The following is a 25,514-nucleotide window of genomic DNA, read 5'->3' as shown; positions in this document are numbered from 1 at the left end:
CCTGATTTTAACAGATACAACAAGTGATTTTATAAATGTGTTATTTATTATGTTATGTATTTTATGCTACTTTATGTTAACAAATTAAGCTAAACAATTTCAACTTGTTTTAAAAACCTTTTGTTTACCTATCACAGATCAAAAACTTAATATAGTAGGATAAATTGACTAGCAAAACCAAGTTGTTTTAACTTCATGCTGCATGTTTTTATAGTGTGAACTAAGAGTCATAAATGCTGTAGAAATAATGTTCATTGTTAGTTCATGTAGACTAATGCATTAACTAATTGTATATATGTACAACTTGTATATGTAATATGTATGAATATACGAAATTCTAATTCAATTTTAGTTTGTTAGTTAATGAGCATTTGTAATAAACAATTGTATTGACAATAACTAACATTAACAATGATTAACAAATGTTGTAAAATTATATCACTCATAGTTAATGCATTTTTCTGTAAAGTGTACTGTAAACTGTACTGTACTTTTATTAATGCATGTGTGTATTTAACTATATTTAGTATTCTTGCAGGTTACCGAATCGTAACGATGAACAGCACCATTCCCAGGGATCCATTTAATGATGCATTCATAAAGAACTTCATCAGTGTAGCGCTGGGTTTAATCATCAACTACATAAATGGAACTTTTGTGCTTGTTTTCTTAAAAAATGATATTTTCTATAGAGACCCCAGATATATTTTATACATCCATTTGGTTATTAATGACATGATCATGCTGTCCATTTCTGTGGGCCTACAAGTAGCCACATATATAGTGCGTTTCTTCAATATCTCAGTCTGTTGTGTGATGTTGTTTTTTGCTAATACGGTCACCAAAAACACTCTTCTAAATCTGGCCTGTATGTCCATCGAGCGTTATATCGCCATATGTAAGCCGCTGCATCACTTGCAAATATGTACGGTCCGCAGAACCTACATCCTAATCTGTTTTATATGGACTATGTCGACAGCACCGTCTTTAAGTGATATTTTAATTATGGCATCAGTTCGACCTGTGAGCTTTTTCTCAACCACCATATTTTGTCACATGCTATACATTTACAACACTTGGCAACATATTGTCAAAGACACAGTGGTGAATGTTGTGTATTTATCATTTGTATGGATTACGCTGATTGTCACCTATCTCAAGGTTCTTTTGGCTGCAAACGCAGCAGTCTCGGATCAGACGTCTGCAAAAAAGTCCCGAAACACGATACTGCTGCATGGTATTCAACTTCTGCTATCAATGCTATCGTATGTCACGCCGCTACTGGTTACAAAACTTGTGGAACTTTATCCTCAGAGTCAACCAACGATTCTGTTCATTCTGTTTTTGTTGTCAAATATTCTGCCAAGGTTACTTAGTCCACTGATCTATGGGGTGAGAGATAAACAATTTGTTCAGCGCATCCGGTTGTACTTTTGTCGTAAATGAGGCAGGGCACAGACAATACCAAACATGTATTTTTACCTGTGCTTTACCTAAAAGTTGGTATCACGAATTTGGTAAGAGTCGTCTGATTGGATTAAATATTTTAACTCTGCATGTCAGATGGTCGTGATGTGCAGAATTGCATACATTTAAATATTTTATCTCCAATATATTTTTTACAATTATTATGGAAGTCTATAAAATATGAGGCTGTGCAATAAAAATAAAATCTGAAAATAATCTGACAAGCAAATCAATCTGTATAGAATAAGTCTGTTAAAAATGTTGCTACTGTCAAATAAAGTACACAGTTTATCTCTGCTGATGCAATATGAAACACAAACCTGTAAACACCACAAAACATAATGATATTTTAACCTTTCTATTGTGTGTTATTGAGTGCATTTGTCAAAAGCAGCCATTTGCGAATCCTATTTCTGTGATCACGTCTTAATGGATTTCATATTGGCCTAACCTTGTATTGTTTATTGGCATTTTTATAAATGGCACCAGTTGCTTAGCTTGCTTTAAACATATTTATGAAGTCAAAAATGAAGATGATGCAGTTTAATAAAGGCATATACACTCAGAAAAAAGGTACACATTTGTCCTTGGGACTGTAAAGCCGCCTTTCCACTGCACACGACAAACGACGGTCGATAAGCCGGAAGTCATTCATTTCCTATGGAGAGTCGCAAAGCGGATGCGTGAGGTGCCGACCATCTGCGGATGCGTAAATATCGGATCCGTTTTGACGGTTGGATGCGTTAAAAAATTTGAACTTGTGCGACTAAATCGCATGCGATATGCCGACCGGAAGTTATGTTTTTCATTGTATTCCAATCACAAACTGTGTGTGAGGTGAAAATTATTAATCCTTTTGGTTTAACTTTATTAGTTACACTTGAATCTTTAAAAAAAACACTATTGATTACTGATAATAAATACATTATTAATTTAATTTGTGTATGTAATTATTTTAATCTTGTCTTTATATGTTCTCTCAAGAAAATATTGGCAATCTTTGTCATATATGCATAGCTGTTTATTGTTTCATTCATTTGCATTCATTTATTTATTCCACCATGGTAAAAATATTAGAATGAAGCCTCTTGAGCTGGAATGAGCTTCCCTCCCATATACGATTAAACTGAAACTTCATTACGACTGCCACTAGGGGGAGAACTCCGACTGTCGTTTCCGTATGTCGTGTGCAGTGGAAAGGCGGCTTAACTTTTAATAAGGTCCTAATATGTTACATTTTGGTACAGATATTTACCTTTGAGGAACCAATATGCACTTTTAAGTGTTTATTATTATTTACTTTTTGACAACTTTTCTACCTTCTTGTGCCTTTTTCTGAGACTGCACTCTATAAAATTCTGGCCCCAGCACCAGATAAAAAAGGGATGCACCTTACCCCTTGGGCTGTGATTAAAGCTATGCAGGCCGATTTTTTAACCAATTGTTGGGTAAAATAGGAACATTTATTAGGTAAAAGTATGAATAAATAAATGGATGAAATAAAATTTAGGTGGCACAGACTATAATGTTTCATTAAAAAAAATCACTAATAAATGGGCACTTTGAATAGTATATTCAATTATAATTTTCCATCTCCGCCATTTAAATGCATTTCTGTTTACTGTGAATTTATTTTCTGCAATAAAACCACATTGTACCTATATTTAATGCAAAATATTATTGATTCATTTTTTTTTATTAAAATATTAAAATTATAATCAAATTACCCTATAACATGCAGTGTTTATACAGCCAAGTCCAAAATCACGTGACTATGTCAGTAATGTACTGAATTACTTTTTGACCAATCATGCAGAATGCCTCTTGTTCCTTTGTTGCTCCGCCCCCTTGTTTGTTGCCATGGACACTCATTAATCCACCACTCCCTCCTTGTTTGTTGTCACGGTTACTCATTGTCTCTGCTCTTTCATTGGTTCTCATCATGTTTAAATTCCCTGTCTGTTCATTGCCTGTTTGTGAGTTGTTGTTTTATGCCAGTGTTTCATGTTTTCTGCACTTGTTTTATTAATTTTGGATTTTTAAATACACTCAAAACATAATTTGGATCTTCTCACCTTGTCTTTCCTTGCCTCAACCCTGTGACAGCAGGTACTATTGCAGAAACGCTATATATTGATAAAATTGAAAGGTCAGCCAACATCTGCCCCATGGCCCCATATGATAGCAAAGCATGCACACCGACATGAAATTAAGTCAACCAATACATTATTGATATGTCTGGTAAAGATCCTAAAGGTTGAAGTATAGTATACGTTTTACGTGTATACGCGTGGGTCCGCACACAGTGTGTGTGACGCAATTTTCGTCATCAGTAGACCGATTTTTAAAAAAACGGATTTTTTTCGTCACCGGATTTTTGAAACCCCACATACATTGTATGTGTAGGTCACGCATGCAGACTCAACTAACACAATCTATGTACAGTCTGGAGATCCATTATATTTATGTTTAGTACCTTTACATAAAATACAATGTTGTACCTTTTTGGGTACATACTGTACCTTAATTAAGGACCTATTTTGTACATTTAAAGGCACCTTTAAATGTTTTCTACCCCTAACATTTAACGATACACAGTAGACCCTTAAAGGTACACATTAGGGCAGTGTTTCCAAATCCTGGTCCTCAAGCACCCCCTCCCAGAATGTTTTAGATGTCTCCTTACTTAACACACCTGATTTAACTTATCAACTTGTTAGGGAGATGTGTTTACCATTTTGGAAGCAAGCTGATAAGTTGAATCGGGTGTTTTCAATAAGGAGACATTTTAAACTTTCTGGGAGTGGGTGTCACGAACCCGGGATGATCGGTTGCACTGTGTGTTTGTTTACTTCATTGTCTTCCCTCTCATGTAACATCCCCGTCCCCCTCCCTTCTCATTATCCTTAATTGTTTTCCGCCGCTGTCTTATTTTCTCTCTTCTATTTAAGGCTCTTGTGTTTCGTCCTTCGTCACACGTTCGTTTTGACACTTCCGGGTTACCACTGCCATGTCTTGCTGGCTCCGTTTGGTGTTGTTTTCTTATCTTGTTCAGATTTGTTTTCTTAACATTTAGTTTTTCCCTCAGGTTTCAGTCACTGTGGACTGTATCATTGTGGAATTTACTGGTGGATTTTCTCGTGTGGATCATTTGTTCTTGGACTGTTTCTCTCTTTTGCTTCCTCTTCAGTATTCCGTTGGTTTCCCTTGTTTTCAGGGAGTACACCAGTGGGTTCAGGAACTGGGATTATTGAGCGCCGCTTTCCTATGTGGATTATTGTGATTTCTCTCCAGAAGCCTTCATTGGTGTATCTCGCATCTAGACTAGAATAAGTACCCCTTGCCATTAAAATTCTACAGCCTTCGAATTATTACAAGGAGCTTGTGTCTTTACCAAGTTAGATCTACGCAATGCTTATCACCTGGTTCGTACTGAGGAGGGTGATGAGTAGAAGACAGCATTTAATACTCCTTCGGGGCACTATGAATATCCTGTTCTACCGTTCGGCCTATCGAACGCACCAGCCGTCTTCCAGACTATGGTTAATGAAGTGTTGGGAGACATGATTAACAAATTTGTCTTTGTGTATCTTGATGATATACTCATCTTTTCCCCCTCCCAGCAGATACACACACAACATGTTCGCCTAGTTTTACAATGGCTTTTGGAGAATCAGTTATTCGTTAAGGCGGAAAAGTGCAAGTTTCACAAGGAGTCGGTTTCATTTCTGGGTTTTGTTATAGCCGCTTGGGAGAACTGTCCTGATCCCACTAAAGTCAAGGCGATCGCCGAGTGGCCTGTACCTGACACTCATAAGAAGTTACAGCGATTTCTGGGTTTTGCTAATTTTTATTTCCATTTTATCAGAAATTTTGGTCAAATCCCTAAATCTCTTACCCCTCTTACTTCCACTAAAGTTGTTTCTGCTGGAATAGTGAAGCTCAGAAAGCCTTTGATGAGTTAAAGTCCCGGTTCATCTCTGCTTCTGTTCTCTCTATTCCTGATCCGGCTTACCAATTTATAGTGGAGGTAGATGCTTCTGATGTTGGGGTAGGCGCCATTTTGTCACAGCGGTCACCAATTGATGGTAAAGTGCACCTGTGCGCTTTTTCTTCCCATCGGTTAACCCAGCGGAGCGAAATTACAACATAGGGAATCGGAAGCTGTTGGCGGTTAGACTCCCTTTGGGTGAGTGGCGTCACTGGTTAGAGGGAGCCTAGGAGCCTTTCCTGGTCTGGACGGATCATAAAAACCTTGAATACATCCGGGGGTTAGGGTAAGGGTTTCGGAGAATTCAGAGAATGTTGGCTGCCATCCGCCAACGTTTTTGGTGGCCCTTCATGGGACCAGACGTCAGACCTGTCAGGTTTGTGCTTGTAATAAAGCATCTCATCAGCCACCTGCTGGTCTGCTTAAACAGTTGCCCATGCCCTCCCGCCCCTGGTCACATATAGCCCTTGATTTTGTCACCGGCTTACCGGCGTCTGATGGTAACACTGTTATTTTGACTATGGGGGATCGTTTCTCTAAAGTGGTTCATTTTATTCCCCTACCTAAACTTTCTTCTGCCAAAGAGATGTCTCAGGCTCTGGTTAACCGTGTTTTTAGTTTGCACAGTCTTCCGACTGACGTGGTTTCAGACAGGGGTCCTCAGTTAATCTCTCGTTTTTGGCAGGAGTTTTGCAGACAAATTGGCTCTACTGCCAGCTTGTCTTCTGGGTATCATCGGCAGAGGAACGGGCAATGTGAATGGGCTAATCAGGATCTCGGTCGTATTCTCCGCTGTCTGTCGTCACTCTATCCGAATTCCTGGTGCCATCAGCTTCCAGTATTCACATAACTCTCTTCCTGTTTCCTCGACCAATATGTCTCCTTTTGAATTATCTACAGTCCGGAGGAGAGGTGTTGGGTTTTGGCACGGGACATACTGGACCCTGATCTGATCGAGGATCTTCATTGGCAACAAGTTGAGCCTCTTCTGGGTCAGTCCGGTGCCGGTCCCGGGGGGGTAATGTCAAGAACCCGGGATGATCGGTTCTTGGACTGTTTCTCTCTTTTGATTCATCTTCAGTTTTCCTTTGGTTTCCTTGTCTTCAGGGAGTACACCAGTGGGTTTGCCTGCTGTTCTCCTCTCAATAAATTTTACTTTCATCACATTCGTTTTGAATCATCCTACCAGAGGGTGTTCAATGACCAGGATTGGGAAACACTGCAATAGGGTATAATATTGTTCCCAAAAAGGTACAACATTTAAACGTGTTGTATATCCATAAAGGTACAAAAAGGAACCTTTGAGGATACCATCCAGTGACAAAAAAATACAGTTTTGTACTTTGTTTCTGACAGTGTGTACCTCATGTAAGCTACTTGACTGAATCATGTTCTTTCAATATAAATAAAGAGTTAAGCCAAAGAGTTAACGTTTCAAGATGCAGTCGTGTTTGAATGAAAAACCGCCACAATAGCGTTAAATAAAAATTAACTGTGTAAATAAAGCGAACAGCATAAAAATTTTTTTGTGTATACCCATCTGAATCTTTCAGTTTTTCCTTCCAAAACAATAACTGGAAACAAAAACAAACAACAACAAATAAGCCATATTTGATCTGTGGTCGAATAACTTAACTTACGGTACATGAGCTCATTTGTTCAATATACATTTTCTGCTTTTCATTATGGCCCCTAAAGAGCATTACCCACTGCCATAACAAAGGAAAAAAACGGTTTCCTCATCTATAAAAGTTGCCGTTGCCTTCATTCAGGTCAAGTGCAAAAGTAAACAGCAGGCAAGTATGTACGCTTAAAGACTTTTGTAACATTTTACAGGAAAAGGTACATTAGTAAATTGATTAACTAACACGAACAAACAATGAATAATAGTCAATTCAACTATTTTAAAATTTGGCTTGTGATAAGTTAACTTATAAAATTGTTGTAATTGTTTAACTTAATTTTTAAGTTAAAGTAACATACAAATGTATCTTGATTTCACAAAAATGCTCTACATTTATTAATTCTTGTTAATGTATGTTGTTAATGTCAATTCAGTTATTCATGTTAGTTCATTACCTAATGTTACCAGTTACCACACTTGATTTTATAAATGTGTTAGTTAATGCTGAAATTAACATGCACTGTAAAAAAATGCATTGTAGTCAAATCAACATATATATTTTATGTTACTTTAACTTAACAAATTAAACTAAAAAAATAAGTTTTTTCAACTTTCAAAACCTAAAATAGTAGGTTAAATCGATTGCATGTTTTTATAGTGCGAACTAAGATAAATAATTGCTGTAGAAATATTGTTCATTGATAGTTCATGTCGACAAATGCGTAACAAATACCTTTTTGTAAAGTGTTACAGTATATTAATTGTTTCGTTTACTTATATATGTACAAAATGTATAAATACACAATATCCTAATTAAATTTCAGTTTGTTAGTTAATGAGCATTTGTAATAAACAGCTGTATTGACAATAACTAACATTAACAATGATTAATAAATGTTAGTTTGTGTAAGCTTATGCATTTATCTGTAAAGTGTTACTGTACTTTTATTAATGCATGTGTGTATTTACTATTCTTGCAGATTACCTCTTGCAGATTACCGGATCGTAACAATGAACAGCACCATTCCCAGGGATCCATTTAATGATGCATTCATAAAGAACTTCATCAGTGTAGCGCTGGGCTTAATCATCAACTATATAAATGGAACTTTTGTGCTTGTTTTCTTAAAAAATGATATTTTCCATAGAGACCCCAGATATATTTTATACATTCATTTGGTTATTAATGACATGATCATGCTGTCCGTTTCTGTGGGTTTACAAGTAGCCACATATATTGTGCGTTTCTTTAATGTCTCAGTCTGTTGTGTGATGTTGTTTTTTGCTAATACTGTCACTAAAAACACTCCTCTAAATCTGGCCTGTATGGCCATCGAGCGTTATATCGCCATATGTAAGCCGCTGCATCATTCGCAAATATGTACAGCCCAAAGAACCTACATCCTAATCTGTTTTATATGGACTATGTCGACAGCACCGGCTTTAAGTGATATTTTAATTATGACATCAGCTCAACCTGTGACCATTTTCTCAACCAACATTTTATGCCACACTTCATACCTTTACAACTCTTGGCAACACGCTGTCAAAGACACAGTGGTGAATGTTCTGTATTTATCATTTGTATGGACTATGTTGATTGTCACCTATATCAGGGTTCTTTTGGCCGCAAACGCAGCAGTCTCGGATCAGACATCTGCAAAAAAATCCCGAAACACGATACTGCTGCATGGTTTTCAACTTCTGCTCTGTATGCTATCATATGTCACGCCGCTACTGAGCTCAACACTTGAGAATCTTTATCCTCAGAGTCGAACAACAATTATTTTCATACTGTTTTTGTTGTCAAATGTTCTACCAAGGTTATTGAGTCCACTGATCTACGGGGTGAGAGATAAACAATTTGCTCAGCGCATCAGGTTGTATTTTTGTTGTAAATGAGGTACAGACAGTACCATATATGTATTTTTACTTGTGCTTTACCTAAAATTAAATAAGCTTGATTAAGGAAAAATAAGTATAAATAAAGGAATTATATCTTCTAGACAGCAGACGATTCTGGACAGGATCCTTCAGCATGGATTTATTAAGGATCTGGCCCAGAGTCTTCTGCTGTCTGGATGAAATATTTTACTCCTGCAAGTCAGATGATTGTGATGTGCAAAATTCCACACTGGGTTGAAAATAATCCAACATTTGTTTGTGTGTATTGTAAGTAAAAGTATGAATAAATAAAATGGATTTAAATGGAAATTAAATGTAGGTGGAACAGACTAATCAATAAAAAATATATAAATTACTAATTTCAGAATAATGGGCACTTTGAATACTATATCCAATTATCATTTGTACACTGTAAAAATGCCTTTTTATCAAATCAACATATTTTTTGCTACCTTAACATAACAAATTAAGTTAAAAAGTTGCAACTTGTTTTTATACGTTATGCTAACTTATCACAGGTCAAAACTTAAAATAGTGGGTTGAATTGATTTGCAGAAACCAAGTTGCATTTTTGCAGTGTAGAATCCACTTTCCATCTAAGACATTTAAATGTATTTCTGTTCAGTGTGAATTTATTTTCTGCAGTAAAATCACATTGTAACCATATTTGAAGAGTATGGTTCCAAAATGCAAATATAGCTGCAAGCAGCGATGGCGGGCCCTCGCACGTTTTTTTTACCGCTACACGGTGCCTCCGAGAAAACGATACACGGTGGGCAAGTGCATCAAGTGTGTAAATATCAGTGGGCTATTTAATGTTGTTACTGACCCATTTGGGGACTGTAGGTAACCCCCCCACACATTTTAGGCAAACGGGGGCGCTACTGAGCGACTTAAGAGACACACCTATGTCTGACCTGTTTGTCCACACTAAACAGTTGACAACTCTGATGTGTGTGCCAAATTTGAAGTTAATCCAAGCACGCCAAGAGCCTTAAATATGGCTGAAATTATAATAACTTTGATGCGTTGCCATGGCAACAACATTTGAGATGTCACAAATCCCTTCGCAATTTATCATCTCCACTGTCTCTGCATCATGTTGACCAAGTTTGGTGTCAATCGAATAAATCCTCTAGAAGGAGTATTTAAAAGTTCACTGCATGGAACTGTAAAAAAAACACCTTTGTGACTGACACACTTCCTGGCGCCTGGTGGTGGCGCTATACCCTGGAGTCACAATAGGGACATCGATGCGTTCGGAATCTTCAGACAAACAAACACTCCGCGTGTCATCACAATAAGACATTTTTTGCCTTAGATATTAGACACTTCCTGTTTCTCTGATTTCGCCATAAATTTGTCGCCTCACCATGGCAGCACCGTTCGAGATATCAAAAATCCTTTCGCAACTTAGAATCTCCAATGTCTCGGCATCATGTTCACCACGTTTGATGTCAATCGCATAAATCCCCTAGGAGTATTTAAAAGTGCATCACATGCATTTTTGAAACAATCCAAAATGGCAGACTTCCTGTTGGGCGGAGCTAATAGGTTTGAGTGAGAAAGTTCTTTGGGTCGATGAGATCTATATGTGTACCAACTTTCGTACATGTGCGTACATGTTTGCCCGATCTGCGCACCAATGTTTTTTTTTTGCGTTACAGGGGGCGCTTCCACCCTTTGCCCGGTTTCAAGAGTTTTCGAGTATGTTAAGGCACCCAAAATGCCCAAAAGTAAAAAATAAATAAAATAAATAATAATAATAATAATAAATAAAAAAATCGCTTTGGAGTTGCGGAACGCACATGTGGTTAAAAGTGTTCGAACAGCCACACGCGACCGCCTTCTCTCCGCCCATTTATCTAATCTGAGGTATTAAGCACAAGTTTTATGTCTTTTTATTACATCTGGCGTGAACATACGGTGAACAGCGTTATTTTTAGCCTTTCATTGATAAACCTAAAGCGGCTGATCTCCGTAGTTTCGTTTTGAAAGCGTGTGAAAGTTGGGCAATCCTATTTCATCAATTGCGCTGAAAGTTCAGAGAAAGCTTTTACATAGGACTCAGGACAGAAGCGGTCGAAAGTGGACAAAAGAGACGGATTTAAATACCAGGTGTAAACGTAATGTGTCTCTCTCGTCCACTTGTGATCCGATCGATGAAAACACATCTTAATACCAAGTGTAAACAGCCCCTTACAGGCGATGGAGATTTGTGGGAATGCAGATCCAGGGCACGAAGCTCCCATTCCACCACATCCCAAAGATGCTCTATTGCAGGGGTGTCAAACTCAATTTCATCCCGGGCCACATCAGCATTACGGTTAATCTCAAAGGGCCGGTTGTATTTGAACGACTGTATGAATGTATCAACTCTTTTATTACTGTACATTGCATAGTTTTCTCTGCATTTGCTTACTATTGGTTTTTTTAAATACCTCAATTAATATCTAGCTTTGAAAGTAGAAGCCCAGGCAAATAATGACAAAGTGTATAGAGTACAGAATAGATTATTTAAAAAATAATTGTGGTAACAAAAACACATGTAGTATGTGAGTGCACTCAAAATGTTCTGTTATCCTTCATTGTGCAGGTAAGAAAATGAGTGGCATTTTAAGATACTAATAAAGAGTTTTACAATCTCCACCACAATAGGCCTATGCATTTATTAGACACATATACTCTGGCTTGTCATTTCTTGCCCTCTTTACAAAAAAGCTGTGATTTTTTTACCTGGCTTTGAGTGTCTGACTGATTGACTGACGTCTCATGAGTTCAGTGTTGTAGGCTACAGATCAATAGTTTCAATCGTTTATTAAAACGTAATCGGTTCAGATGAGTCATTAGTTCGCGTATTTAGCGGGAATAGACGTGTTGTAAACTAATCCCAGCTGGACATCGCGAAACATTTCTGTACACGAGACGGAAAACATTTTCTCGCTGGATCCGCGTGAGCGTGCGCGAGAGAGGGAGAGAAAGAATGAGCAGATACTGTCCGTTTCCAAAGGCTGCAGCCTGCGGAGGTCGCATAGGCAGCGTCATCAAGCCTGGTTTATTCAAGTTAACTCACCATTACATTTGCAAGTCATACGCATATTACAACAATTTACTATAAACAAAGAATAATATTTTACTTTATAATTGGTAATATTCTGAAACAAGACAGTCTTGATGACGTATGCAGCCTGGATATGCGACTTCCGGAGGCTGCAGCGTTCGCATTCAGACACGCCCACTCTAGTAGTGTGCGCGTGCGGGGCACTGCTCGTTCTTTCTCATGCAATCATAAACATTATCACTATAATTACATTACAAAAAGACTTTGGCGGGACAAAAATTAGTTTTGGTGGCTGCTAATAAAATCAATGTAGGAAATATCCTGCAAAAAATAAAACTTATAATAACATTAAAATAATCTGTAAACTCTTGCGGGCCACATAATTAACATAATTTGTAAACTCTCGCGGGCCAGATGAAATGAGGGGGCGGGCCGGATTTGGCCCGCGGGCCTTGAGTTTGACACCCCTGCTCTATTGGGTTGAGATCTGGTGACTGTGGGGGCCATTTTAGTACAGTGAACTCATTGTCATGTTCAAGAAACCAATTTGAAATGATTCAAGCTTTGTGACATGGTGCATTATCTTGCTGGAAGTAGCCATCAGAGGATGGTACATGATGGTCATAAAGGAATGGACATGGTCAGAAACAATGCTCAGGTAGGCCGTGGCATTTAAACGATGCCCAATTGGCACTAAGGGACCTAAAGTGTGCCAAGAAAACATCCCCCACACCATTACACCACCACCAGCAGCCTGCACAGTGGTAACAAGGCATGATGGATCCATGTTCTCATTCTGTTTACGCCAAATTCTGACTCTACCCTCTGAATGTCTCAACAGAAATCGAGACTCATCAGACTAGGCAAAATTTTTCCAGTCTTCAACTGTCCAATTTTGGTGATCTTGTGCAAATTGAAGCCTCTTTTTCCTATTTGTAGTGGAGATGAGTGGTACCCGGTGGGGTCTTCTGCTGTTGTAGCCCATCTGCCTCAAGGTTGTGCGTGTTGTGGTTTCACAAATGCTTTGCTGCATACCTCGGTTGTAACGTGTGGTTATTCAGTCAAAGTTGCTCTTCTATCAGCTTGAATCAATCGGCCCATTCTCCTCTGACCTCTAGCATCAACAAGGCATTTTTGCCCACAGGACTGCCACATACTGGATGTTTTTCCCTTTTCACACCATTCTTTGTAAACCCTAGAAATGGGTGTGAGTGAAAATCCCAGTAACTGAGCAGATTGTGAAATGCTCAGACCGGCCCGTCTGGCACCAACAACCATGCCACACTCAAAATTGCTTAAATCACCTTTCTTTGATTAGATTTTTTGACATTCAGTTTGGAGTTCAGGAGATTGTCTTGACCAGGACCACACACCTAAATGCATTGAAGCAACTGCCATGTGATTGGTTGATTAGATTATTGCATTAATGAAAAATTTAACAGGTGTTCCTAATAATCCTTAAGGTGAGTGTATAAATGTGCATTAATCTTTGTCGTGTTATTTTAATTTAGTTGACTAGTGGTACACACTGATAAAAAAATAAATGGCATTAATCAAAACGCTTACTTTGTCATATTAAGAACACTGTCATTTCTGCTGTTATACCTGGGACGTCGTCGCAGAACTTTTTTTGACAGCGATCAGCTGTAAATTGTTTTGGTCCTGCTCGATTTCGTTGACTTCGAGTAAAATAATGGAAAGTTTTTCATAAGATCCTCTGGGGTCAATGTGTTAGCATGACAGAAGCAAGCAACAGCCAACATTTTTCCTTCGACCTTGGCGCGCAGTAACATCATCACTACTAAATACTCCCCCTCTTGCTCAAACTTCCATCAAGGGCGAAGTACTTACAAACTAAGCGCTCTTCCGCCATACAATATAGTTCTCATTTTTTATCCCCTTAAAAGTCGACACATTTTATTTTGTGCCACCATACTTACTCGTCAACAAAAACTTTCATACTAAAACTTATTTAAATGCATGCAAAAACGTAAGAACAACTTAGACCACACGTACGCCATAATCATGAACAAGGAAAAAATATATAAAATATATAACACATATACATTATAGGGTTCTTTTTCTTTGTTCATGATTATTGTGTACTATGGTTGTTCTTACGTTTTTGCATACATTTAAAGTAAATTTTAGTATGAAAGTTTTTATTGAATGATGATTTGTAAGTTAAAATGTTGGTACGCACATTTTAGGAACAAATTTGTGCGTGCGCATGCTTAGTGAATAAGACCAGAGATAAAACTATTTGAAAATCTGGAATCTTAGAGTGCAAAAAAACTAAGTATTGAAAAAACTTTAAACAAAGTCATTAGCAACTACATCAAAAATAAAGTTTTGATATATTAAGACATTTATAAAATATAGTAAGAAATTTACAAAATATAATTTAATTTTCTTAAGTAAATTATTTCCTTTAACATCGATATTTTGTCCCATACAAACATACCAGTGCTACTTAAGACTGGTTTTGTGGTCCAGGGTCACATTTGGTGTATATTTTAACCATCTGACAATTGCAAACTATTAAGTCTTCTGTTTCATAACCAGGAGATCATAAATTCAATGTATTCTTGTTTTATGCCCCGCCTCAATATTGCCAACGTATAATCAATCTTAAAGATTTTACTCACTCCCTCTCTCACTCTCTCCTGCATTTAAACATGTCACATTATCTCTGGTGCTCACTCTTCCACTAAGCAAAGAGTAAAGGTAAGTTCTCTTTTAATAAATGAATGTATAACATGTCTAATATAGTTTATTTTTATAATGCATGTATTCATTATACATCATTTGTCTCTTTTATTTCCAGATCAGATGAGACAGCTGCCACATACAGTTTTGTCTGCCTAAAGGATTGAATAAGGACATAACCTCACAATCAAAGGATAGTTACTATACTGTATAATGAACTCTACAATGCTTATAGCAGACACATATGTGGAAGTCTTTGCAAGAAATTTCACTATTGTTTTTCTTGGAATCATTATTAACTCTATAAACGGAGTATTTGTGTTAACCTTCTTCAAAAGTTCAATTTTCTACAATGACCCGAGATACATATTATATATTCATCTGGTTATTAATGATATGCTCATGGTTTTTATAACAATAGTTCTTTCTGTGATGGCATATGCATGGCCCAGTGTCCCTCTGCCATTCTGTATTATACTGTTAATGATCGCCTCCACAACTCATAAGAATACTCCATTGACTTTGGCTGGTATGGCCATTGAGCGTTACATTGCCATATGTAAACCACTGCATCATTCTCAGATCTGCACCGTACGCCGGACCTACATCCTCATCTCTCTCATATGGGGCGTTGGAGTTTTACCCAACTTGGCTGACTTGATTGTCTTTTCAATCCTTCGTCCTTTACCCATCTTTACAAGGGTGCTCTGTAGTTCACCAAATCTTTATAACACACCATACCATGAACAACAGAGCAAACTTACTCATGGGATTTATACATCTGCTGTGTGGCTGATTCTTTTATTCACATACTGTAGAGTTATGGTTACGGCCAGAAGAGCCAATACGGATAAATCCTCAGCTAAAAAGGCCCAAAGCACCATCCTGTTACATGGACTACAGCTGTTGCTCTGTATGTTATCTTACATCACTCCTGTTATAGACAGGATTTATGCCCCACTTACACCTGCACTGCGGACAAAAATCACTTTTCTTAATTATCTTCTAACAAACTTATTTCCACGGCTGCTCAGTCCTTTGATATATGGTGTTCGAGATAAACATTTTTTTAAATCTATTAAAGGAATTATTTCATGCAGGTTTGTAATTGTGAAAGTTAAACCAACCTGCAAGAAGATTTTAAAGTAGCATTTGATAAATATGTTTCTGTGCTTTTATTTCTCTAAAAATTAAGTCATATATTTTTAAAGCTGTGAGGTCATATGTGCTTGTTTTCATTTGTAATGGTTCTGAATGATGGATACAGAGACATGGTTTCTTAAATGATGACACTATGTGATTTTTATCTTAAAAACTAAGCTTAAATTATTAATGTTTTTTTATTGCTGAACTCTGTAATTGTGTGACAATATTCTCCATCATTGGGGCATGTTGTAATAAATGTTATTGTGTGTTAACTGTATCTTGCATCCTGCGCTGCACAGTCATAAAAAGTGGTCAAACTGAGGCTGTACCCTTTAACATGTACTACTTAGCAACAGATCTGTATAAACTTTGTACCTTTGATGTATAAACTCTTTGGTACCCATACATAAAATAAATCTTTAGGTGCAGAGGTGTACTTTTTAAAAGGGTGTTGCCCCAGTGACAGCTAGGGACTATTTTTTAACCATTATTTTCTGATGGTGTGGGCAACAAGGAAAAAAGATGAATGTGACCTGACCTTAAGAGGTTTACCCAAAAATGAAAATTACCCCATGATTTACTCACACTCAAGCCATCCGTGATGTACATGATTATATTTTTTTAGACAAACCCAATCGGAGCTATATTATAAAATGTCCTGGCTGTTCCAAGCTATATAATGGTAGTAAATTATGTTTTTGATTTGAAGCCCGAAAAAGTTAATCCATCCTTCACATAAGTAATTCACAGGGGTTCAAGGGGTTAATAAAGGTTCTTCTTAAGGGCAATTGATAAGATTTTGTAGAAAAAATATGAATATTTAAACTTTACAAACTAAAATATTAGTTTTTAAATTCTGGTAGTTACTTTCCTATATCCATGTAATGTGTGCACCTTTGAAAAATAAACCTATCATGAAAAATATTAACTCACAGTAAGCTTTGGTCTTTCTTTAATTACAGTATATTGAATAAAACTGTAGTATTCTGTATCTTGATGTCATTTAGATATGAACGGCTTTGTGTGGGGCTAAAAAAGATTTAGGTTACAATAAGGTTGTGTTTCTTAACATTAGTAAATGCATTAGAAATATCGTTTTTAACATGTATTGATCTTTGTTTATATAAAAAATACCACTTTTGTTGTTATTTACTGATCTTGAATGCTATCTGGAATGACTCACATCTCCTCACATGAAGCAATATGACTTCAGAAGAATAAAAAGTTTTATGAAGCACGTTTAATAACTTTATTATTGTCCCTGTTCTTCACTTTTATTATATGCAAAAGAATAACCATAAATCACAGCTTTTTTGTTGTATGGACAAATGACATACAAGGTTTGGAATGACACAAAGATTTAATGATGAAACAATCATGAAATTTTCATGCACACACCTCCCCTGCCTCTCTCATCTCATATAAACTGATGTTTTACTTCTGGTCTCAACAAAGCAAATGGAAGAGGCCGTGGTCTTTTCTTAAACAAGTCTATCAGTTTGTATTTGTATGCATAAGTTGCCTTGAAGTCATTTTCAATCATTTTATTTCCTTTTCAGAAGAAACAAACAAAAGCATTTGGGACAAACAAAAAAACTAACAACTATCCGTCTGCTTAACAACATTTTCTCGCCTTTCACTGAATTTCAAGGAAGCGCACAGGACAATGAACTCCACCATGCTTGGAAACACATCGGAAGACAGATACGCAGCGAATTTTGTTCAAAATTTTACTGTCGTTGTTCTTGGGATCATTATTAACTCTGTGAATGGAGTATTTGTGTTTACATTTTTCAGGAGCTCAATTTTCTACAATGATCCAAGATACATATTATATATTCATCTGGTTATGAATGATATGCTCATGGTTTTCATAACTGTAATTATTTTTGTGATGGCATATACGTGGTCTAATGTCCCTCTGCCATTCTGTTTTATATTGATAATAATCGCCTCTACAACTCATAAGAATACTCCATTGACTTTGGCTGGTATGGCCATTGAGCGTTACATTGCCATCTGTAAACCGCTGCATCATTCCCAGATCTGCACCGTACGCCGGACCTACATCCTCATCTCTCTCATATGGGGCGTTGGAGTTATACCAGCTCTAGCTGACTTTTTTCTGTTTTTAATAGTTTTTCCTCTATCTGTCCTTTCCAAAGGTACACTCTGTAATTCATTGAATCTCTATAGCTCACCGTACCATGATATGATGAGCAAACTCCTGCATGGACTTTATACATCTGCTGTGTGGCTGATTATTGTGTTCACATACTGTAAAGTTCTGGTTACGGCCAGAAGAGCCAATACTGATAAATCCTTAGCTAAAAAGGCCCAAAGCACAATCCTGTTACATGGACTACAACTGATGCTCTGTATGTTATCTTACATTACTGTTCTTGTCAATAGGATTTATGCCTCGCTTTTACTTTCTGAGCAGAAAAAAATGATATTTTTCAATTATATTCTGACAAATATGATGCCACGACTGCTCAGTCCTCTGATTTATGGCATTCGGGATAAACATTTTTATAAACACATGAAGGGACATTTCCCATGTCGATTACTTATTGTAAAAGTTGAAGCAACTAAAAGATAATCACAAAAAATAAACTGTATACATCAGATAAATACACATGGTTACATTTCTGTTAACATATAGTGCTTCAGTTCATTATATAAGTAATGTTGCTTTATTAATATTAGGTTTATACATTTCTGAAGCTTTATAAATACTGCTGGTTGATAAGAGCTGTATCAGTAACTGTGAGGTCATATATGCTTGTTTTCATTTGCAGTGGTTCTTTACAGTGGGTACAAAGACATGGTTTCTTAAATGATGACACTTTGTGCATTTTATCTTAGAAACAAATTATCAGTGCTTTTTATAATTGCTGACCTCTGTAATTCTGTGATAATATTCACTTCCATAGTATTTTATGATTCCTACTATTGAAGTGAATGGGGTGCATGATCAGTTTACAAACATTCCTCAAAATAGATTTCTTCGTGTTCATTGGAATAAATACATTTATACAGGTTTGCAACAACACGAGAATCAGAAAATGATGTCATTTTTGGGTGAACTATCCCTTTAAATAAACTGTATTTTTTTTCTCCTGCGCTGCACTGTCAGAAAAAAATGGTCAAACTGGGGAAGTAACTTTTAAATTTGGTAACAGATTTGTATATATTTGGTACCCATACAATTTAGATGAAATAAACTCTGTGGTGCAGAGGTGTACTTTTTTAAAGGTTACTGACCATTTTTTAACAATTATTTTCTGATGGTGTGGGCACCGAGTATAAAAATATTAATGCAGTCAGACCTTTAAGGGATAGTTTATCCAAAAAAAGAAATTTACCCCATGATTTACTCACACTCAAGCCATCCTTGATGTATATGATTATCTTTTTCAGATGAACACAGTTAGATTTATATTAGAAAATGTCCTGGCTGTTCCAAGCTTTATAATTGTAGTAAATTATGCTTCTGATTTGAAGCCCGAAAAAGTGCTTCCATCCTTCACAGAAGTATGAAAATGAAAAAATATGAATTTTTAAAAGTTTACAAACTAAAATATCTTCCAGTAATGACTATCATGTATCCTTTTAATGTGTGCACCTGCATAAACTGACTTTGAAAAATAAACCTATCATGAACAATATTAAAAAATTTGACAGTAAGCTTTGGTCTCCCTGTTCTTTTCTCTCAATTGACCCCTTCAGCCATCACCCCTCACCTCTCTAGATGGCGGAGCCGCTAAGGTTTACAGTGGGGCGCCCAGTTGTGATGCAGTTGTGTGATGCTCACTCCTTGAGGGTCCAACCGACCCTTCCCTCGCAAGCTAGCAAGCAGTCATCCGCTCTAACGGGGTCTGCCTATCAGGCTTGCGGGAGGGGGCAACTCTGGAGCTGCCTCCCCTGTCGTTTAAAATCGACTCCAGATAGAGCCACTCTGGCAAGAGACCTGCCCTCCCTTTGGCCCTGACTGGCTGTGGTAAGATGGTCTTTGCAGTGGCTGACTGACAGTAAAGAAAATGGCAAAACTCCAAATAGTCCAAGGAAAAAACTTTTATTTAGGTGCCAAGGCGAAATATCACTTGAAAAATTAACTTTAAACAAACAAAACAAAATAATAAAACAAAATAAACTAAAAAAAAAACCTCAACACATATTTGACCACAAAAAAAAGGTTTAAACAAATTGTTGGCTACTGTTACAACAAACACCCCTCATCCCTTCACCATTTCCTTTGTTCTTTTATACTCTTGGTTCCCGCCCTTCACATTCAAACGGACCAATCATAACACTCCATTTGTTATAGCACTATATTTTACACATCACAGATTTTTCCATTTTACAAGTCACCCCCAATACAAGGTTTACATGGAACTGTAGGCATTATGTTTTATTAAATCACCAAATCATAAACACACAACATATTATACTCCATGCATGGTTAATTGGGTAGCTCCTCCCCTTCAGGATGATATAAAACTGGCTTCCTGTTTGCCGGCCACTCCTTTTAGGCCTCTACAACACCGGTAAGACATAGAAACATTTACATTAACACACAAACATGTTTGATAGATTTACCTCTACATTGTATGCTTATAATGCTAGCAGTTAGCATGGAATGTGCACCTTCCATGTGACTGCCTCTAAAGCAAAACCACAAAAATAAAGGACTTACCAAACTCTTGTGTATTTATTTATCATTAGCTTTGTCTGCTACATCACATTTTCCCCCTTCCTCTCCCTCTGGATGAACTAAATTGGGCATACGGGATAAGTAATCAGCAACAAAATTTTTCTTACCTGGACAGTGCTCAATTGTAAACACATAGGGCTGCAGGGCCAGACACCAGCGCAGTATCCTTGAATTACTGTTCTGCATAGTTTGCATCCACTTCAGAGCACGATGATCTGTCCGTAACGTGAATTCACGTCCCAATAAGTAATACCGCAGAGAGTCCACAGCCCACTTGATGGCAAGGCCTTCCTTCTCAACGGTTGAATATTTCCGTTCTCTTTCAAAAAGTTTTCTGCTCAGAAAAAGAACTGGTCTCTCCTGATCAGCCTCTCCTTGGACCAGTACTGCTCCCAAGCCAACATCAGAAGCGTCCACCTGCACAACAAACCTCTGAGAGAAATCTGGGCTCTGTAACACTGGTTCATGGCATAACAAATCTTTAAGTGCATTGAATGCTCCTTCACACTCATTAGTCCAACCAAATTTAGCAGGACTCTTCTTGGTCAAATCAGTCAAAGGTGTGGCTACTGAGGCAAAGTGAGGAATAAATCGGCGGTACCAGCCGATTAAACCGAGAAAGGACCTCACCTGCTTTTTAGTTTGTGGACGAGTAATGGTTTGAATAGCCTTCAGCTTTTCCACTTGGGGCCTGATCTGTCCATGTCCTAGTAAGTAACCCAGGTATCTCACCTCTTTCTGAGCCCATGAACATTTGGTGGTGTTGACAGTGAGCCCTGCCTCCTGAAGCCTCTTCAAAATGTCCGCAAGATGTCGTAGATGTTCTTGCCAGGACCCGCTGTATATCACGACATCATCAAGGTATGCAGCTGCATAGTGGTCACATCCCGCAAGTACACGGTCCATCAGTCTTTGGAAAGTGGCCGGTGCTCCATGTAACCCAAAGGGCATAACCGTATACTGATATAGTCCTGAGGGGGCTCGAAAGGCAGTGTAGGGCTTACAAGACGAGTTGAGGGGCACTTGCCAATACCCTTTACACAGATCTAGTGTAGTCATAAAGGATGCATTACCCAGTCTCTCAATTAACTCATCAATACGAGGCATTGGATACGAATCAAAGCATGAGACACTATTTAATTTTCTAAAGTCAGTGCAAAACCTAATTCCACCATCTTTTTTAGGGACCAGTAGTATTGGACTTGACCACTCACTTGTCGATGGTTCTATAATCCCCATTTCCAACATGGTTTCGATCTCAGTCTTTAACTGTTCGACCATCTTCTCTGGGACTCGATAGGGTTTTTGTCGTATAGGAGTAGTGTCTTTCAAGATGATATTGTGTGTAAGGATCTCAGTCCGACCTGGTCTTTTCTGGAAAAGAGAGGGAAAAGTTTGAAGTACGTCAATTAACTGCTGTTGTTGTTGATTATTCAAATGTGAATAACATTCTGAGGCAGTCTGTATTGATCGTGCCGGTTCCATGTCTGGTTCGTCCTCTTCCTCCACTACGGCCCTCACCATCATCACTTCGTCTTTGCCACTCTTAGGCCCACCGAGATCAGACACCTTCTCCCTAAATTCTCTCAGAAGATTAGCATGCAGAACCTGTTTAGGCCGTTTTCTTTCGGGACACAAAATCTCATAGGTTACTGGACCCAATTTTCTGGTGATAACATATGGACCCTGCCATTTGGCCAACAACTTGCTGGTACCTGATGGTAGTAGTAGCAGAACTTTCTGTCCCGGTTTGAATTCCCTGTCCCTGGCATGTGTGTCGTACCAGACCTTTTGTCTTTGCTGGGCCGCTGCTAGGTTTTCTTTAGCCAGAGCCCTGAAGTTCTCCAACTTGTCCCGCATCTGTAAGATATATGATGCAATACTGCACTGGGCTGGTTCCTCTGCGATCCACCCTTCTTTGAGCACGTCCAGGGGGCCACGGACTTGCCTGCCAAACAAAAGTTCAAAAGGTGAAAACCCGGTTGAACACTGAGGGACCTCTCTATAGGCGAACAGAAGAAAAGGAATCCATTTATCCCAATCCCTCCCAGACTCATCAACAAACTTCTTAAGCATGTTCTTTAAGGTAGCATTAAATCGCTCTACAAGTCCATCGGTTTGAGGGTGAAATGGTGTTGTTCTAATTCCCTTAATACCTAGATGTTTATACAACAGCTTCATCACATTGGCCATAAAGTTTGTTCCCTGATCAGTGATAATTTCAGATGGAACTCCAACCCGTGAAATCAAATCAACCAGACATCTCACTATGTGTTTAACTTGGACTGAACGCAAGGGGTAGACCTCGGGATATCGGGTAGCGTAATCACAGATCACCAACGCAAATCGGTGACCTGCGCTACTCTTTACCAAGGGACCTATTATATCCATTCCAATACGATCAAATGGAGTACCAATAATGGGCAAGGGTTGCAGATAACTTCTATCAGCTTTCCGAACAGGTGCTACCATTTGACATTCAGAACAAGTTTTACAATATTCTTGCACATCATGGTACATTTTTGGCCAATAAAATCGTTGACTGACTCGTTCATATGTTTTCTGTTGGCCTAAATGCCCTGACCAAGGGATGGTATGCCCCAAATGTAAAATCATTTGGTGCAGTACTTTGGGTATCACTAATCTAGGACTCTCTAGGTCAGCCAGGTACAACAGGTTGTTCTTTAAAATGTACCTGTCCTCTCCAAACTTTGGTACCCCAACTGGTTTACCATCCACTTCACACACTTTGTCGAACAATGGTTGTAAAGTAACATCTCCTTTTTGTAACTCCCCAAAATTATCAGGAACCTGCCAACGACTGTCAATCAACTCTGACCCAGGGTCTGCAAAATGTGGTAAACTCTCTTGTACCTTCCCCCTATACTTTTCTTGGCGTCTCTGTCTTTTGCTTTTTCTATCCTTCCCTGCATCAGAAAATAATTCAGCATCAGCATTGGGAAGGGGTTGCAACCCTTTAGTCTGGGACCTTGTAACTACCGTACACATTTTGGATGCTGACTTCACCAAATCAGTTAAAGAGGGTAAATCTTCCCCTAAAACCACATCAAATGGTAGTTTCTCAACCACCCCCACCCTTAACAGGTATGCCTGTTCTTCTATAACAACAGAGACTTCAGCGGTTGGATAAGTTTGTTCATCCCCATGTACACATCCCAAACACACAGTATCAGCATAGTTCAACACTTCACAGTTAAGTAAGTCAGATTTCACCAAGGTTTGTGTACTACCTGTGTCGACCAAAGCCTGAGCCGGCCGACCATTTACAGTTACCATTATAAGGTGGCTATGTTTCTCGGTAGGTGTTGATGATTCATCTAAGCACTCATTCCTGGGAACATAACACATATTAGTCACTTTGGGTTTTTTAAGGGGACAAAGAGAAGCCTTATGTCCGGGTTGTTGACAATAATAACAAATCAAAGTTGTATTAGAATGTTTCCCAGACACACCCATAGTCTTATCAATAGGCTCCTCAAATTTACCCCTGCCCACAGTCACAGTACCTTTGTTGGTTCGTGGTGAATCTCGATGTGCAGCCATGAATCTCTCAGCCAACCTTGCAGCCTCTTCACCAGTCAATGGTTGGTTTTCTTTGACCCATACTCTTACGTCGGGACGCAACACTCTTAGATACTGTTCCAATATGATGGTTTCTCCCAGCTGTTCCTTGCCCTTCATCTCCGGACGCATCCACCTCTGATACAAGCCCTTGATGCGGTTGTAGGTTTCTCTTACACTTTCTCCTGTTGGTACGGTCAAACTCCTGAAACGCAGGCGATACGTCTCCTCCGTCACGTTGTACTTGGCCAGCACTGCAGCTTTGATATCCACATAAGATCCCGACCGTTGTTCATCCATGCCTGCATAGGCCTCCAGAGCTTTGCCAGTCAACAAAGTTACCACTCGAGGTGCCCACTCGTCGATTTGCCATCCCCATGTTCTAGCAATGCGTTCAAACCGCACAAAGAAGCTCTCCACATCCTCTCCTTCCACAAAATCAGGAATTCGAGGTTCATGATAACGTCTATATGGCACTATCGGTGGTGTAGACATACCTGGCAGATTGTCCTCAGGTTGAATTGCATAAGGTTCTGCAAACGAAGCTCTTCCTGCTGGTGCTTGAGGAAGTGTTCTAGGTGTAGGTAACGGGTAATGAGTTTGTTGGCTTATCTGATCAACTGAGTCCCACCCTGTCTTGGGTTTCTGTAACATAGTAGCCTTTAATCCATTCAATTCATCAAACAATAACTTTTCATTTCTTTGTTGTTGCCTCATGAACCTCCTCATTTCAAGAAAAAACTCTTGGTCCACCACAATACCTTCGGCTTCTCCTCGGGGTGTACTCACTTTATCACTCTTGGGTCTCACCACAGGTTCAGTCTCAGGATACTGCATGTTCATCCTATGAACAGAGTCTGTCAAAGCTTCCTCCGATATCACAGCCTCCAATTCACCTGCTTGAGCTTCAACAGTGTCTTCCTCTCCTTCAGAACACAGAACTGGGTGGGCTCGGGTAACTCTTTGGGGAGCTCCATATTCTCTTGTAGCCATCTTGTGGTTTGAAGTTTTCGTCTTGTATTGTCAGTCACTCCATAAAGACTTCATATCCCACTTCTGACACCATTTGTGGTAAGATGGTCTTTGCAGTGGCTGACTGACAGTAAAGAAAATGGCAAAACTCCAAATAGTCCAAGGAAAAAACTTTTATTTAGGTGCCAAGGCGAAATATCACTTGAAAAATTAACTTTAAACAAACAAAACAAAATAATAAAACAAAATAAACTAAAAAAAAAACCTCAACACATATTTGACCACAAAAAAAAAGGTTTAAACAAATTGTTGGCTACTGTTACAACAAACACCCCTCATC

General features: G+C 38.4%; 5 protein-coding genes across 5 annotated transcripts in view; all 5 read left to right on the top strand.

Moving 5' to 3' along the window:
• The first annotated feature begins 555 nt into the window (after positions 1 to 555).
• Positions 556 to 1,446, top strand: LOC135769903 (odorant receptor 131-2-like). The gene has a single exon (XM_065279424.2). The coding sequence runs from the start codon at positions 556 to 558 to the stop codon at positions 1,444 to 1,446; it is 891 nt and encodes a 296-aa protein (XP_065135496.2).
• Positions 1,447 to 2,071: 625 nt separating this feature from the next.
• Positions 2,072 to 25,514, top strand: part of LOC141282386 (uncharacterized) — a 219,013-nt gene continuing 195,570 nt past the window's right edge. Inside the window, exon 1 of the mRNA XM_073815242.1 lies at positions 2,072 to 2,267. The gene's annotated coding sequence lies outside the window, so the exon portion shown is untranslated. The remainder of the gene's footprint in view (positions 2,268 to 25,514) is intronic.
• LOC135769867 (odorant receptor 131-2-like) lies at positions 8,094 to 8,984 on the top strand. The gene has a single exon (XM_065279396.2). The coding sequence runs from the start codon at positions 8,094 to 8,096 to the stop codon at positions 8,982 to 8,984; it is 891 nt and encodes a 296-aa protein (XP_065135468.2).
• Positions 14,971 to 16,012, top strand: LOC135769866 (odorant receptor 131-2-like). The gene has a single exon (XM_065279395.2). The coding sequence runs from the start codon at positions 14,971 to 14,973 to the stop codon at positions 15,904 to 15,906; it is 936 nt and encodes a 311-aa protein (XP_065135467.2). The 3' UTR covers positions 15,907 to 16,012.
• LOC135769865 (odorant receptor 131-2-like) lies at positions 17,570 to 18,505 on the top strand. The gene has a single exon (XM_065279393.2). The coding sequence runs from the start codon at positions 17,570 to 17,572 to the stop codon at positions 18,503 to 18,505; it is 936 nt and encodes a 311-aa protein (XP_065135465.2).

Source organism: Paramisgurnus dabryanus, chromosome 7 (genome assembly GCF_030506205.2).
Source record: "Paramisgurnus dabryanus chromosome 7, PD_genome_1.1, whole genome shotgun sequence".
NCBI lineage: Eukaryota > Metazoa > Chordata > Actinopteri > Cypriniformes > Cobitidae > Paramisgurnus > Paramisgurnus dabryanus.
This window is presented reverse-complemented; position numbering and strand designations above follow the sequence as displayed.